Source organism: Hypanus sabinus, chromosome 31, assembly GCF_030144855.1.
Source record: "Hypanus sabinus isolate sHypSab1 chromosome 31, sHypSab1.hap1, whole genome shotgun sequence".
Taxonomy (NCBI): domain Eukaryota; kingdom Metazoa; phylum Chordata; class Chondrichthyes; order Myliobatiformes; family Dasyatidae; genus Hypanus; species Hypanus sabinus.
In genome coordinates this window covers 38,745,471-38,762,048 of record NC_082736.1, presented here as the reverse complement: position 1 = coordinate 38,762,048, position 16,578 = coordinate 38,745,471, and the positions used below count along the sequence as shown (strand labels likewise).

Below are 16,578 nucleotides of genomic sequence, written 5' to 3'. Positions count from 1 at the left end.
AGGACATTTGGTAAAATGGGGAATTCAGGCTTTGTGCTAGCGCAGACTGGTGCTGACGTCTTGGTGGCGATGGGACACCAGAGGAGTTGCCAGTCGCTGGGGGCGGAGATTTTCGAGAGCGGGTCCTATTGTTTTTGAAGGATGAAGGAAGGGAATAGTCAGATTTGGAAAATCCAATCAGTCCCCAACCCCCATGGAAAGGGAAAGGATCGGAGTTGGCATCAGCCATTAACTCCTTGGTGAACAAGGCAGCAGGTCCTCGTCAGAAGTTAAGAATTTTCTCAGGGAGGACTCCCACCCCCGAAAGGGAGGATGACTTTGAGAGCTGGATAAAGCACATCTCTCGGCTGCTGGCTGAGTGACAGTGTTCTGAAGAAGAGGTGGCAGAGATTGGTTGACAGTTTGCGAGGGGTGGCAGCGGAGGTAGTAAAAGTCCTGAAAGTTAGCAAACCCTTGGCTACCTGGAAGGAGTATCTAAAAGCACTGGAGGACACTTTTGGTCTGATGGGGGGGCACGGTGGAGGCTTGGGGGCTTCAGAGCTTGCGTCAGGAGAAAGGGGAAAAGCTTTCTGAGTATTTTTTCTGGGTAGAGCGAAGTCTAAATTGTTTGAGGTGACGGGGGCTCATTTCGGAGACTGAGGTGAATCGGATAGCCCGGGGCGCCCAGAGGCATGATGTGATTGCTACGAGTCTCCAGCAGTCCCGTAGATCATGGGCTCTCCCATCTTTTGTTCAGTTCTTCAGAGAGGTGAGGGAGTAGGAGGACACTTTGGAGTTGGAAGAGGGCTCCGTCAGTACTGTACAGTCCTCAGTAGTAGCCCCTTGTAGTGAAGTAACTGGGGCCAGCTCCAATTGGGAGGTAGTAAAGGGGGTCGCAGCAGGTGGGGTCCATCCGCGTGAGGGGACTGGCAGAGAGGGCCCCTCCCTGAAGGGACAAACTGCACAGAGGCCGAGGTCCCGCGAGACGAGGTGTGTGTTATAACTGTGGGGAAGAGGGCCACTTCAGGAGGGAATGTGACCGGCCGGGAGCCCCTCGGAGGGAGACTCCACGGATGTCCAAGCAGGAAGGGGGGGGGGGGTCAGGAAACTGAGAGGAGACCCAGTGAGGGAACGGCCTGGAGTCTCTGGGAAAACATGTTTCCAGCAAAGTGCCACAGGACCCCTGAGAGGAAAAGACCCTTTCCCAGAAGGATTGATGGGACCCCGATCCAGTCTGTCGAACCAGATAAAGGAAACAGATGCAAAAGCCATACTCGACACTGGATCGCAGGTCACGCTACTGTACTAGTTGTTCTATGATCAGTATTTGCTGCATTTACCCTTGACGCACTTTGGTGCCCTGGAAATTTGGGGTACCAGTACTGGTGATTACCCATACAATGGTTATTTGTCTGTGAGACTGGAGTTCCTAGACGCCAAGGTGGGAGTGTCTGAGGCTCATGAGGCCTTGGTGTCGGTTTGCCCGGATCCAGTTGCAACGAGGGGTGTGTCAATTCTGGTAGGGACCAACACCCCTATTGTGCGGAGACTCCTGGGGGTCTGCAAGGAGAAGGCAGGTGAGGACTTTTTGGAGACCCTGTCAGTGCACCCAGTGTTTCAAGCTGCCTTTAAGGAAGTATGTGGTCACACCAGGTGGGACACGACATTTGAAAGAGGAACTGTGTGGTGTGTGCCCAGTTGAGGCCCAGGGTGGTACGGCCCGGTGAAGTAGCGAGAGTGATGGGGATCCCCAGATACTCCAGAGTGCCTGACGGTGAAGCCTTTTCAGTGGACACCCCAGAAGGTCTCAAGGGGGAAAATCGAGATTCCCGGCTAGGGTGCTGGTGAGACCCGAGCTGCAGGAGCTCTCGGTGGTGCAGGCATGCCGGATGGTGGTGATCATCAAGAACACCATGCAAAGGGAGGCCACTTTTAAATGAGGGATGCCCCGGCACATTTATTCTTGGTAACGGTAATGCATAGTGCCCCCATGAGGCTCGCTGGGGGAGGGCCATTGGAAAACAGGGCTAAGTTGACCGCTGGGGTGTTTAACTTTGGGGCCTCTCCTGTGCCAGAGAGTTGGAAGCAGAGGATGGTGGAGAAGATGTTGATGCTGAAAGATGTTTTTTCCCTAGACGAGTTTGATGTGGGCTATTCCAGGAGCACTCACCACACCATCCGGGTGACTGAAGACACTCCGTTTTGAGAAAGGTCGCGGCGACTGGCCCCTGCAGACGTGGAGGATGTGCAGCAGCATTTGAGTAAGCTGAATGAAGCTGAGATCATTTCGGAGTCCCGCAGCCCTTATGCATCCCCGATAGTTGTGGCCAGGAAGAAAAACTGGAAAATTCGTATGTGTGTGGACTATAGGACCCTGAATAGGCGCACCATCCCTGAACAGTATACAGTCCCCAGGGTTGAAGATGCACTGACCTGTCTGAGTGGGACGAAGTGGTTCAGTGTGTTGGATTTTAGGAATGGATAATACCAGATCCCTTGAGTAAGGCAGATAAGGAGAAGACAGTCTTTATATGCCTTCTAGGGTTCTACCAGTTCGAAAGGATGCCCCAGGGCATATCGGGGGCCCCGCCACCTTCCAGAGGAAAATCAAGAAGACCGTGTAGGATATGAGCTTGTATGAAGTGCTGGTATATTTAGACAATCTGATAGTATTTGGATCCACCTTGGAAGAACACGAAACGAGACTAATGAAGGTGCTCAACTGGCTGAAGGATGAAGAGTTAAAACTTTCCCTGGACAAGTGCCAGTTCTGCCAAACGTCTGTTAGCTATGTTGGACATATAATCTCATGGAATGGAGTGGCTGCAGGCCTGGCTAAGATCGAAGCGGTGACCACCTGGCTGAGGCCCCAGACTGTGAGCGCTTGCACTCGTTCCTGGGGGTTCTGTGGATACAACCGGAGATTCGTGAAGGGCTACGCCAAGGTGAGCCATCCCTTGAACCAGCTTCTGCATGGCGACCCTCCTCTGGGACAGAAAGGGAAAGGGAGGAGTGGATGGGAGGCTGGAAAATATTTGAACCCGGCAGAGCCCTTCGGACAGAGATGGGACGACAAATGTGAAGTGGCTTTTCAGTCACTGAAGGAGATGCTGACTCAGGTGCCAGTGCTGGCTTTTGCGGACCCCTGATTGCCCTAAGTGCCAGTCGGGAGGGGTTAGGGGCCATCTTGAATCAGGATCAGGATGCTGGCCTGAGGCTGATGGCGTTTGTCACCCTCCGAGAGGAACTACCCCACCCACAAATTGGAGTTTCTGGCGTTGAAATGGGCGGTGGTGACTATCTGAGTCACTATCTCTACAGGGCCAAGTTTAAGGTGTAGATGGACAACAACCTGCTCACCTACACCCTGACCTCAGCGAAACTGGACGCCACCGGTCATCGGTGGTTGGCCGCCCTGTCTGCGTATGATTTTAGCTTGAAGTACCGGCCGGAGAGCCGGAATGTCGATGTGGACTCTCTGCCTCGACGGAGGCATGAGGACCTGGAGGGGGATGAGGAGTGGGAGAGCGTTCTTGCATCCGGGTTGAAGGCCATGTGTCAGTTTGCTATCGCTGTGCAGGCCGATGAGAAGGAGAGGCCAGATCACACAATGGACCCATTGGGGCCATCCGATGACATCCTACCCCTAGTTTACTGTGACCTGATGGCTCTGAAGACCCCGCAGCTGCCAGAGTTGAGTCCTGGGGAAATTGCAGCTGCTCAGCGAGATGACCCTGGCATTTGTTACGCAGTCGAGAAGGGAGACGTGGCCCGGGTGGAGAAGACACAACACGGCTCAGTGTCTTTGTTACTGAGAGAATGGCCTCAGTTGAGGTTGAAGAACCAAATGTTATACCTGGTAACGTCACCCCCGGACCGACCTCAGCGTTGGCAGCTGGTCCTGCCTGAGAAGTATCGGAGGATTGTGATGAAGTCACTGCACGATGACTCTGGGCACTTGGGGGTGGAGAAGACCTTGGGGGTTGCTCAAGGACCAGTTTTACTGGCCTCGAATGAGGTTGGAGGTCGACGAGTATTGCAAGTCCTGCATACGTTGCATACACCGGAAGACGCTGCCCGTGCAGGCTGCTCCATTGTCCCACTTGCAGAGTGCAGGGCCTTTGGATCTGGTGTGAATGGATTTCCTGGCCATAGAACCCGATACCAGCAATATGGCGAATGTCTTAGTCATCACGGACCACTACACCAGGTATGCTCAAGCGTTCCCCGCCAAGGATCAGAGGGCGACTAAAGTGGCAAAAGTGCTACGGGAAAAGCATTTTGTGTATTGTGGCCTTCCCCAGCAGATAAACAGACAGCAGGGATGGGACCTTGAGAGTAAGCTCTTCTTTGAGTTACTGGATATGCTGGGAATTGAGAAATCGAGGACCACGCCCTATCACCTGCAAGGCGACCCCCAGCTGGGGAGGTTTCGTCAGACCCTGTAGACATGCTTGGGACTCCGGAGATCAGCAAAAAGAACCGATGGAATCAACATATTGGACATCTGGTTCACAGCTACAACTGTACATGCAATGACACTACTGGTTACTCGCCCTATTCTCTGATGTTTGGGCACGAGGCAAGATTGCCCATTGACCTCTGTTTCGGGACTGATGTGGGTGAAGTATTGCTGAAGCCTTACTTGCAGTAGGTGGCTGATATGAAGAAAGAGCTGCAAAGGGCTTATGAGGTGTCTGGGGAGGCAGCCGCCAAGCAGAATCAGGGAAATAAGAGGAGGTATGACCAGAAGGTGAAGTTCTCCCAACTCCTGCTGGGACACTGAGTCCTCATAAGGAACTTGGGACTACCTGGGAAGCAGAAGCTGGCTGTTCGCTGGTCGAGCTCGCACTATCTGGCGGAGAGTCAGTTGCCCAACTTACCGGTTTTCCAGGTGAGGCCCGAGGATGGGAAGGGACCCGTCAAGATTCTCTACCGGAATCACCTGTTGCCCCTGGGACGAGATGTACAGGTAGAGACGGAGGAGGTGCCGGCTGCACCTAGTACCAGGACTTTGCGTCCACACAGGGTGGAGGAAGAGCCCACACCAGGAGAGTCGGGCCTGGGCTAATTATGAGCATCATGAAGAGCATGTCTTAATTCAGTGGGGGGAGAATGTAGGGTTCTCAGTACCAGTAACTGTGATGTTAACTGTTCAGGCTAACAAAATGGCTTCTCTGTAATGTTACTTAATGCTGTAATGGGTTCCTGTATCTGGAATGTTTGGGTTATGACTGCAGGTAAGGGGGAACTAACCAATGGAGAATTGTTATGCTATTTTGTATGTGTGAGCTGAGCGGGAGGCGAGCGAGGAGGACAGATGTGTGAGGAGCGGACAGTGGTTCCAGGGCAGCGGATACTGAATGTCGGCGGTTTGGACGGTGGCCGAAGCCTCGGAAGGTCATCATGGATGGAACCGGAGGCGTGAGCTCCAACATATTAAAATATTATGTGCACATAACCCTAATGCGAGGAATTTAAGGTGGGGGTTATATGGGAGGCAGGGTTTGAGGGTTGGCACAACATTCTGGGCTGAAGGGCCTGTAATGTGCTGTACAATTCTATGTTCTATGTTCTAAAACTGATAAACTTACTGATTTAGCGCCTTTATGTTATCTGTTTCTACTAACCCATCACTAAGAAATTCTTATAAAGTTGTAATTATTTGCTCGCCTTTGGTGAATTGTCTGATACTTTGTGTTGTGAGCTTGACTGGGGTGCATCACAACATATCCACACCGAAGCAATCGCGCTGTTGGCAGTGTTGACGGCGGTTCGCCCTAGGTAAACAGGAGTAATTTTGGGGGCACAGACGCTACACATTTGATTGTTTTACAACATTGAAGCACAGTAGATTTAATTTGGCTTTTCATTTCAAAGTGAAAACAGATCTCTGCAATGTGATCTAAATTAATTACAAATATAAAACACAAAATAATTCATTCCTTAATTACTCACCCCTGCAAGTCAGTATTTAGTGGAGGCATCTTTGGCAGCAATTACAGCCTTGAGTCCATGTGGGTAGGTCTCTAACAGCTTTGCAAATCTGGACACTGTCATTTTTCCCATTCTCCTTTACAAAACTGCTCAAGCTCTGTCAGATTGCACGGGGATCGTGCGTGAACAGCCCTTTTCAAGTCCAGCCACAAATTTTCAATTGGATTGAGGTCTGGACTCTGACTTGGCCATTCCAGGACATTAACTTTGTTGACTTTAAGCCATTCCTGTGTAGCTGTGCTTTATGCTTGGGGTCGTTCTCTTGCCAGAAAACAAATCCTCTCCCAGGTCACAATTCTCTTGCAGACTGCATCAGGTTTTCCTCCAGGATTTCCCTGTATTTTGCTCCATTCACTCTACCCTCTACCTTCACAAGCCTTCCAGGGCCCACTGCAGTGAAACATCCCCACAGCATGATGTAGCCACCACCATGCTTCATGGCACAGTAGGAAGAAAAAGAATTTCAGGCTGTATATTATGAACATTTTGTGCTGAACTACATATACCTGTCTGGACACGTCCCCCCCTGCTGACCGCTCCTGTGGCTCCTCCCACAGACCCTGGTATAAAGGCGATTGGGGCCTGAGCCCTGCCCTCAGTCTCCAGGATGTAGTATGGTGGTCAATTGCTGCTTGTTCTTTCTTCCAGTCAATAAAGCCACTATCTCATCTCATGTCTCAGAGAGTTATTGATGGTGCATCATATTTCTCTGACATTAAATGTACCTACTGAAATCTATTGGTGTGGTTTTTGATGTACAGTGTCTGGCTTATGCCCAAACATAGCATTTAGTCTGATAGCCAAAAAACTAAATTTTGGTTTCATCAGACCATAGAACCTTCTTCCAGCTGACTTCAGAGTTTCCACATGCTTTCTGGCAAACCCTAGCTGAGAGTTTTTTTCAACAGTGGCTTTCTCTTTGCCACTCTCCCATAAAGCTGTGACTGTTGCAACACCTGGGCACAGTCTCTCCCATCTCAAACACTGATGCTTCTAAATCCAAAGTTGTCACAGGTCTCTTGGTGGCCTCCCTCACTAGTCCCCTTCTTGCACGGTCACTCAGACTTTGAGGATGGCCTGGTCTAGGCAGATTTACAGCTGTGCCATATTCTTTCCATTTCTTGAAGATTGACTTAACTGTACTCCAAGGGATATTCAGTGACTTGGAAATTTTCTTGTATCCATCTCCTGACTTATGCTTTTCAATGACCTTTGCTTGAAGTGTTCTTTTGTCTTCATGGTGTAGAATATTTTTGCCAGGATACTGACTCACCAGCAACAGAACCCTCCAGACACAGGTGTTACTTTACTACAATCAATTGAAACAGCCTGACTGAACAGGTGATCTCCATTCAACTAATTATGCGACTTCTAAAACCAACTGGCTGCACCAGTGATATTCTGGTGTGTCATATTGAATGGGGTGAATACTTATGTCATCAATTACTTTGTGTTTTATATTTGTAATTAATTTATATCACTTTGCAGAGATCTGTTTTCACTTTGACACGAAAGAGTCTTTTTCTGTTGATCGGTGTCAAAAAAAGGCAAATTAAATCCACTGTGACTCAATGTTGTAAAACATGAAAACTTCTGGGGAGGGGGGGAGTTGAAGACTTCTTTTAGACATTGTAATTTAACTATTTAATATATTTATATATTTACTCTAATTCATGTATTGCAATGTGCTGCTTGCTCAACAAATTTCATGGCATATGCTGGTGATATTGAATATGATTCTTATTCTAACAGCTGCTATATTTCATTTGGAATTTGAGGAGATTTGATGTGTACCAAGGACACTCGCAAATTTCTACAAATGTACCATGGAGAATATTCTAAGCGGCCGTATCACCGCCTGGTATGAAAGCTCCACTACACGGTATTGGGAAAAGCTGCAGAGAGTTATACACTCAGCCATGGGCACTAGGCTTCCCACCTTCAATGTCACCTTTAAAAGGTGATGCCTCAAAAGTGCGGCATCCATCATTAAGGACCCTCACCACCCAGGACATGCCCTCTTCACATTAGTACCATCAAGCAGGCAGTACAGAAGCCTGAACACACACACTCAATGTTTTAGGAACAGCCTTTTCCTCTCCACTGTCAGATTTCTGAATGGACCATGGACCATGAACACTCACTCACATTTTTCTGTTTCTTATTGTAACTTAGAGTAATTTTCTATGTATTGCACTGTACTGCTGCTGAAAAACAAATCTCATGACATAGTTTGTCGGTAGTAATAAACCTGATTCTGATTCCCTCCCACCGCTAACACAACAGATCATCAGTTCATTGTCATCATTACTAAAACATCAAACAAAAACGTATAAAATTGAACCACCACTTACTAGGGTTACAGTTAGTCCTGACACAGTCTGGATGTGAAAAAAAAACAGGATGAAGAAAAGAGAAAGCAGATTTAAGTCCTTCAAGGTAACTTCTGCAGACATCCCAAACTATTCATAGCCACCTTCTGGGGACAGACACGTGTTAAAAGGCTATTTAACGCAAGCAGTGACCCCTCCTCTCTGTAATATCAATTACAGGCAGAGTTAAAAACAGAAATTTGGACGTAAGACTTATTGAGGCAATGAATCTCCAGGTAGTATATAGCGCCAGATACTGACTTTGATAATAAATTTGGTAAGAGATCGACTGAAGCCTTTCACTCAGATATCAGCGTTCCAAGGAAACTCCAGGCTCTCCGACTCCCTCATCTAAATATGATCCACTGTGTCAACTAAATCTCTCCGAGTTCAATCCAGCTCAACTAGATATTCTCAGGTGCTAAGACAGTGTATGCTTGTTGAACCTGCTCCAACCCAGGTCAGATCCAGCTGGTAACTGACTATTCCCCAGAGAAAAGGCCATGCATTCAAACCCCAGTTCAGAGACACAAGTACATGAAGTCAGCTGCCTACTCTCACAGGTTACTAAGGATCTCATCACCTAGGACATTAAGGACCATCCAGATTACTAAAGACTGTCCATCATTACTGACCTTTATCACCCAGGACATTACCTAGGTTATTAAAGACCATCCATCACTGAGGACCCTTACCTCCCAGAACATTAAGGACTACCCAGGTTATTAAAGACCATCCATCATTAAGGACCCTTATCTCCCATGACATGCCTTCACCTCATCCAAGTCATTCCTTCTGACTCATACTGGACCCTCTCAGCCTTTCTCATCCACACACCCGTCCACATATCTGGTCCATATGCTGAACAGGATTGCCATTTAAGCTGGCGTTTGGCCCAGATCCCACCAATCTTTTCCTATCCATGTCCCTGTCTAAGTGACCGCAGATTTCTTAGCTATGCCCTCAACCCCTCCCTCAATGCAGTGTGGAGGAAAGACCCTCATTATTAGCAGATGTTGGACATGCTCGGTGACCTTTCCCCTTTGCTTTTGGAGGGAGTAATTGAGCCAGTGTGTCTGTCTCGCTCATTAACCCTAGGACCCGAAGCTGTCTGAGTTTACTGGAAATGCTGATCATCGGTGCCTTGCCCCTCGGGGTTCTGTCAACCCAACACACTTCACTACCATTATCTCCATTGAGGCAGCCACTTCTGGAGCGAGGGGGGTCATTTTTCAGCCAGGCCTGGGGGTTCAACACGTGTCGTCAACCATCACAGAAAAGTGGAACGCAAACAGCCACGGTCCAGTGACCCAACGCCAACCCATGTCCATCAAACAGCCCAATCCTCCCTGGTGACGTCAGAGGGGGGCCCATCCACAGAAGGGACCGATCTGGTCCCGGTGTCTGAACAACGTAGAGTCCTCATGATGTCTCAGAGAGTGGGGGGGGGGGGGGGAACAGCAGATACACACTGCTCACCACTCACTGTCTGACTGTGTCAGAGATCTAGGAACTGTCTCCAAGTAGGAGAACAGAACTTTGTTCTGGAAATTTCAAAAGTATCTGATGGTCAGGGGCAGAGACCAAACAACCAAGACACATCAGGCATCCCAGTCTCATGCTGTCCCAACAAGTGAGTTACCAACCGCACCATCAGGTCAGGGGCGGGGGAAGGGGGAGGAATAAGCTCTTCTGAGATGCCCAGAGAGTCACGAAACAATGTCACATCCTTTTGTGTCAGGCTGGCTGGGGTCTCACTGTAAGGCTACCTGCCCTGGACAGTTAGCCTGTTAAAACCAAATACAACAGTAACAATCACACAAGCTCTGTGTTACTAACAATCAGGGCAACATGGACACACAGACACAAACACTCAGTCACACAAATACACACAGACACACACACACAAGTACTCAGACGTGCACACGCAAATACACAACAACACACAGAGAAATACACACAGATATATATACACAGATGCACGTGCACACATACACAGACACACAAACTCACACTCGGACAAACATACAAACAGTCAAGTGTCCAGAAACACAGATACACACACTCCCTCTCACCAAAATATTTGTACATAAATATTCAGAGACACACACATACACGCACAGATTTACACTCACACACATTCTCCCTTACCAATCCACTCCCTTGCATAGCCCTCCACAAACACAAACTCAGACTTACACCTTGCACACAAATGTCTCATACACAGACACTCATACCTTACACACAAGCCTCACACACGCGTGCGCACACACACACACACACACACAAATTTCCCTTCAGCTTCCTTACACACAGCCCCACACACAGACATTTCCCCACACACAGAATCACAGGGTCACACACATACAGACTCACACACAACTGTCTCACTGCACATACATTGACACACATCTCCCTCGTACTTCACACACACACACACACACACACACACACACACACACACACACACACACACACACACACACACGACCCTGATGCAACTAACACAAGAGGTCACGCAACAGTGGGGTGGTCACACTACGCCGAGTGCTGACAAACAGTCTGCCCCCAAGTACTCGGGGAACCCAGGGACTCCCGGCATGTCCCATCCAGTCCCGTTCTTTCACCTGCTAGAATCGGGGCTGGGGTCGTAGGTCACCGTTGACGTGGCTGTTTGCTGTGGCCGCAGATCCAGACCATTGAAGGGTTTGGACCGTCGATGAGAGGGTGAACATGAAAGGGAGAGGAAGGGGGTGTGCGGGGAGCTGCAGTATGTCAAGTACCATGAATGACTACTGGTATGGAGGTCGGGAAGTTACAACCATCCCAGAGACAGGAAAGATCAGCAATTATCCCAATATCGCCACAAAATAGAAAGGTCTTAGCAGGCACAGATTCCAGGAGCTCCCCTTAATGTTTGAAAGGAGAAGGTATGTTCAGGATACAGAAACAGGCACAGTATGGAATATATTATGCAGGGAAATGTGTATATGAGGCAGCACATTACGCAAGGAGATATGTATGTCGGGCAGTGCGTTACCCAGGGAGATGTGTATGTCGGGCAGAGCGTTAGGCTGGGAGACATGTATCTTGGGCAGCGCATTACGCAGGTAGATATGTACGGTGGGCAGTGCGTTACATGGAGATTGTGTGTGTGTATGTGTGTGTGTGTGTGTGTGTGTGTGTGTCTGTATGTATCGTACAGTGTTTTATACAGGGAGTGTGTGTATTGGATGGTGTATTACACAGGGAGTGCGTGCATTGGAAGGCGTTTTACACAGGGAATGTGTGTATTGGAAATCGTGTTACACAGGGAGTGTGCGTATTGGACAGTGTGTTACACTGGGAGCGTGAGTATTGGACAGTGTGTTACACTGCGAGCATGTGTACTAGATGGTGTGTTACACAGGGAGCGTGTGTATTGGATGGTGAGTTACACAGGGAGTGTGTGTATCGGACAGTGTTACACTGGGTGTGTGTGTATTAGATGGGGGGTTGCACAGGGAGTGTGTGTATCGGACAGTGGGTTACACTGGGAACGAGTGTATTGGATGGTGTGTTACACAGGGAGTGAGTGTATTGGACGGTGTGTTACACAGGGAATGTGCGTGTTTCACGGCGTGTTACACAGGGATTCTGTGTATTGAACCATGTGTTATGCCATAAGTGTTTATATTGGACAGTGTGTTACACAGAGATAGTGTGTATTGGATGGTGAGTTACACAGGGAACATGTGTATTAGACAGTGTTACACTGGGAGTGTGTGTATTGGACGGTATGTTACACAGGGAGTGTGTGCATTCGACAGTGTGTTACACAGGGAGTGTGTGTATTGTGTGGTGTGTTACACAGGGAGTGTGTGCATTGGACGGCATGTTACACATGGAGTGTGTGCATTGGATGGTGTGTTACACAGGGAGTATGTGTATTGGACGGCGTGTTACACAGGGAGTGTGTGTATTGGACGGCGTGTTACACAGGGAGTGTGTGTATTGCGTGGTGTGTTACACAGGGAGTATGTGTATTGTGTGGTGTGATACACAGAGAGTGTGTGCATTGGATGGTGTGTTACACAGGAAGTGTGTGTATTGTACGGCGTGTTACACTGGGAGTGTGTGTATTGGATGTTGTGTTACACAGGAAGTGTGTGTATTGTACGGCGTGTTACACTGGGAGTGTGTGTATTGGATATTGTGTTACACAGGAAGTGTGTGTATTGTATGGCATGTTACACAGGGAGTGTGTGTATTGTGTGGTGTGTTACACAGGGAGTGTGTGTATTGTACAGTGTGTTACATAGGGAGTGTGTGTATTGGATAGTGTGTTACATAGGGAGTGTGTGTATTGGATAGTGTGTTACACAGGAAGTGTGTGTATTGTACGGCATGTTACACAAGGAGTGTGTGTATTGCATGGTGTGTTACACAGGAAGTGTGTGTGTTGAATGGTGTGTTACATGGGAAGTGTGTGTATTGTACCGCGTGTTACACAGGGAGTATGTGTATTTCGTGGTGTGTTACACAGGGAGTGTGTGTATTGCGTGGTGTGTTACACAGGGAGTGTGCGTATTGTGTGGTGTGTTACACAGGGATCGTGTGCATTGGACAGTGTTACACTGGGTGTGTGTGTTTTAGATGGGGGGGTTGCACAGGGAGTGTGTGTATCGGACAGTGGGTTACACTGGGAATGAGTGTATTGGATGGTGTGTTACACAGGGAGTGAGTGTATGGACGGTGTGTTACACAGGGAACGTGTGTGTTTCACAGCGTGTTACACAGGGATTCTGTGTATTGAACGATGTGTTATGCCGTGAGTGTTTATATTGGACAGTGTGTTACACAGGGATAGTGTGTATTGGATGGTGAGTTACACAGGGCCTGTGTGCATTGGACAGTGTTTTACACTGTGAGTGTCTATATTGGACATTGTGTACACAGGGAGTGTGTGTATTGGATAGTGTGTTACACAGGAAGTGTGTGTATTGTACGGCGTGTTACACAGGGAGTGTGTGTATTGAACGATGTGTTATGCCGTGAGTGTTTATATTGGACAGTGTGTTACATAGGGATAGTGTGTATTGGATGGTGAGTTACACAGGGCCTGTGTGCATTGGACAGTGTTTTACACTGTGAGTGTCTATATTGGACATTGTGTACACAGGGAGTGTGTGTATTGGATAGTGTGTTACACAGGAAGTGTGTGTATTGGACGGCGTGTTACACAGGGAGTGTGTGTGTTGTACGGCATGTTACACAGGGAGTGTGTGCATTGGATAGTGTGTTACACAGGAAGTGTGTGTACTGTACGGCGAGTTACACAGGGAGTGCATGTATTGCATGGTGTGTTACACAGGGAGTGCATGTATTGCATGCTGTGTTACACAGTGAGTGTGTGTATTGTGTGGTGTGTTACACAGGGAGTGTGTGCATTGGATAGTGTGTTACTCAGGGAGTGTGTGTATTGTACGGTGTGTTACACAGGGAGTGTGTGTATTGCGTGGTGTGTTACACAGGGAGTGTGTGTATTGGACGGCATGTTACGCAGGAAGTGTATGCATTGTACGGCATGTTACACAGGGAGTGTGTGTATTGGACAGTATTTTACATGAGTGTAGTATTGGATGGCGTGTTAACCAGAGAGTGTGTGTTTATTGGACAGTGTGTTAACCTGGTGTTTGTGTACTGGACATTGACTTTCACAGGGAGGTATCTGCGTTACTCGGGAAGATGGATGTATTAGATGTGTTGTGACTTGGTAGTTTTTCTGTACCTCCTACAATGAATGTTGTTTTTACCTTGTTAATAAGTTACCTGAGCTGACTCTTTCTAATTGTTTCACAGACATTGATTGGCTGCTTCCTTTCGAGCTGATCTCTGTGTCTTGAACATACACTGTCACATTCTCTCCACTCGGTGTCAGTCTCCGACACACAAACAGACATAATCTGCTTTGTTTCATGCTCCAATCTCCGCTTACTGAAAAAGGCATCACTTCAATGCCTGAAGCCGGGCTTGTCTCCCAGAAATGGGCAAGTAAGACCACTAGCTGCTGTTCGCAGTGTTGGGAAATCTGAGGATTGTAATCCATACCACAGCTCCGGAATAATGAGAACAGAGGTCACATTGACACGTTACATTCACCAGATGCAGGAGCAATGGGCTGTCCCAGATCCAAATCACCCTCTCACCTTTTCATTCGTCTGCTCACCCACCTTTTTCCTGGCAGGTTCCTGTGGGATGTACAATGTATCCCAACCCAACTTGTTAAAATGAATCTGTAGGGAAGCTAGAATGTCTTATCCTTATGCATGCTCCATCCCAACATCTGATGTTGGTCCTGACCCCAAATGAACCCAACACAACCTTTACTCCAAGCCTTATTGGATTCAAAAGAGATTCCTAATGAACCTAACATGACCTTTACCTGATTCCCACTGAAACCAACGCAACCTTTACCTTACCTGTTCTAAACGTAGCACAACCTTTATCCTGAATGCCTGTGGAACAATGTCTCTGGGACAGGTGCCAAGGATGTGCTATTGAACGCCTACCTCCATTCCCAATCAAAGCTTCTGTTGAGATTCCCCAAGAAAACCACTGATCCCCCAATTCTCAACTGCATCCATCTCGTTCCTGCCCCATTCCCAAATCCCCTCCACCACCTCCGCCCGAGTCTCCATCACACCCCCACTCTCAATGATCCTCCTCATCCCATCTCTGTGAGCCTCACCCCCACTCTCAATGACCCTCCTCATCCCATCTCTGTGAGCCTCACCCCCACACTCAATGTCCTCCTCATCCCATCTTTGTGAGCCTCACCCCCACTCTCAATGACCCTCCTCATCCCATCTCAGTGAGCCACACCCCCACACTCAATGTCCCTCCTCATCCCATCTTTGTGAGCCTCACCCCCACTCTCAATGATCCTCCTCATCCCATCTCTGTGAGCCTCACCCCCACTCTCAATGATCCTCCTCATCCCATCTCTGTGAGCCTCACCCCCACTCTCAATGACCCTCCTCATCCCATCTCTGTGAGACTCACCCCCACTCTCAATGATCCTCCTCATCCCATCTCAGTGAGGCTCACCCCCACTCTCAATGACCCTCCTCATCCCATCTTTGTGAGCCTCACCCCCCACTCTCAATGATCCTCATCCCATCTCTGTGAGCCTCACCCCCACTCTCAATGACCCTCCTCATCCCATCTTTGTGAGCCTCACCCCCACTCTCAATGATCCTCCTCATCCCATCTCAGTGAGGCTCACCACCACTCTCAATGATCCTCCTCATCCCATCTCTGTGAGCCTCACCCCCACTCTCAATGACCCTCCTCATCCCATCTCTGTGAGCCTCACCCCCACTCTCAATGACCCTTCTCATCCCATCTCTGTGAGCCTCAACCCCACTCTCAATGACCCTCCTCATCCCATCTCTGTGAGCCTCAACCCCACTCTCAATGACCCTCCTCATCCCATCTCTGTGAGCCTCACCCCCACTCTCAATGACCCTTCTCATCCCATCTCTGTGAGCCTCAACCCCACTCTCAATGATCCTCCTCATCCCATCACAGTGAGGCTCACCCCCACTCTCAATGACCCTCCTCATCCCATATTTGTGAGCCTCACCCCCACTCTCAATGACCCTCCTCATCCCCTTTGTGAGCCTCACCCCCACTCTCAATGATCCTCCTCATCCCATCTTTGTGAGCCTCACCCCCACTCTCAATTATCCTCCTCATCCCATCTCTGTGAGCCTCACCCCCACTCTCAATGACCCTCCTCATCCCATCTTTGTGAGCCTTACCCCCACTCTCAATGACCCTCCTCATCCCATCTCTGTGAGCCTTACCCCCACTCTCAATGACCCTCCTCATCCCATCTCTGTGAGACTCACCCCCACTCTCAATGACCCTCCTCATCCCATCTTTGTGAGCCTCACCCCCACTCTCAATTATCCTCCTCATCCCATCTTTGTGAGCCTCACCCCCACTCTCAATTATCCTCCTCATCCCATCTCTGTGAGCCTCACCCCCACTCTCAATGACCCTCCTCATCCCATCTTTGTGAGCCTTACCCCCACTCTCAATGACGCCTCCTCATCCCATCTCAGTGAGGCTCACCCCCACTCACAATGACCCTCCTCATCCCATCTCTGTGAGCCTCACCCCCACTCTCAATGATCCTTCTCATCCCATCTCAGTGAGGCTCACCCCCATTCTCAATGATCCT

At 48.9% G+C, this 16,578-nt stretch overlaps 1 protein-coding gene across 1 annotated transcript in view; it reads right to left on the bottom strand.

Annotated features, from left to right (window-relative positions):
- LOC132384107 (neurexin-1-like) overlaps window positions 1-16,578 on the bottom strand; it is a 1,241,271-nt gene that overhangs the window by 731,269 nt on the left and 493,424 nt on the right. Inside the window, exon 13 of the mRNA XM_059955449.1 lies at window positions 8,331-8,357. Coding sequence (XP_059811432.1) covers window positions 8,331-8,357 — 27 coding nt within the window. The remainder of the gene's footprint in view (window positions 1-8,330; window positions 8,358-16,578) is intronic.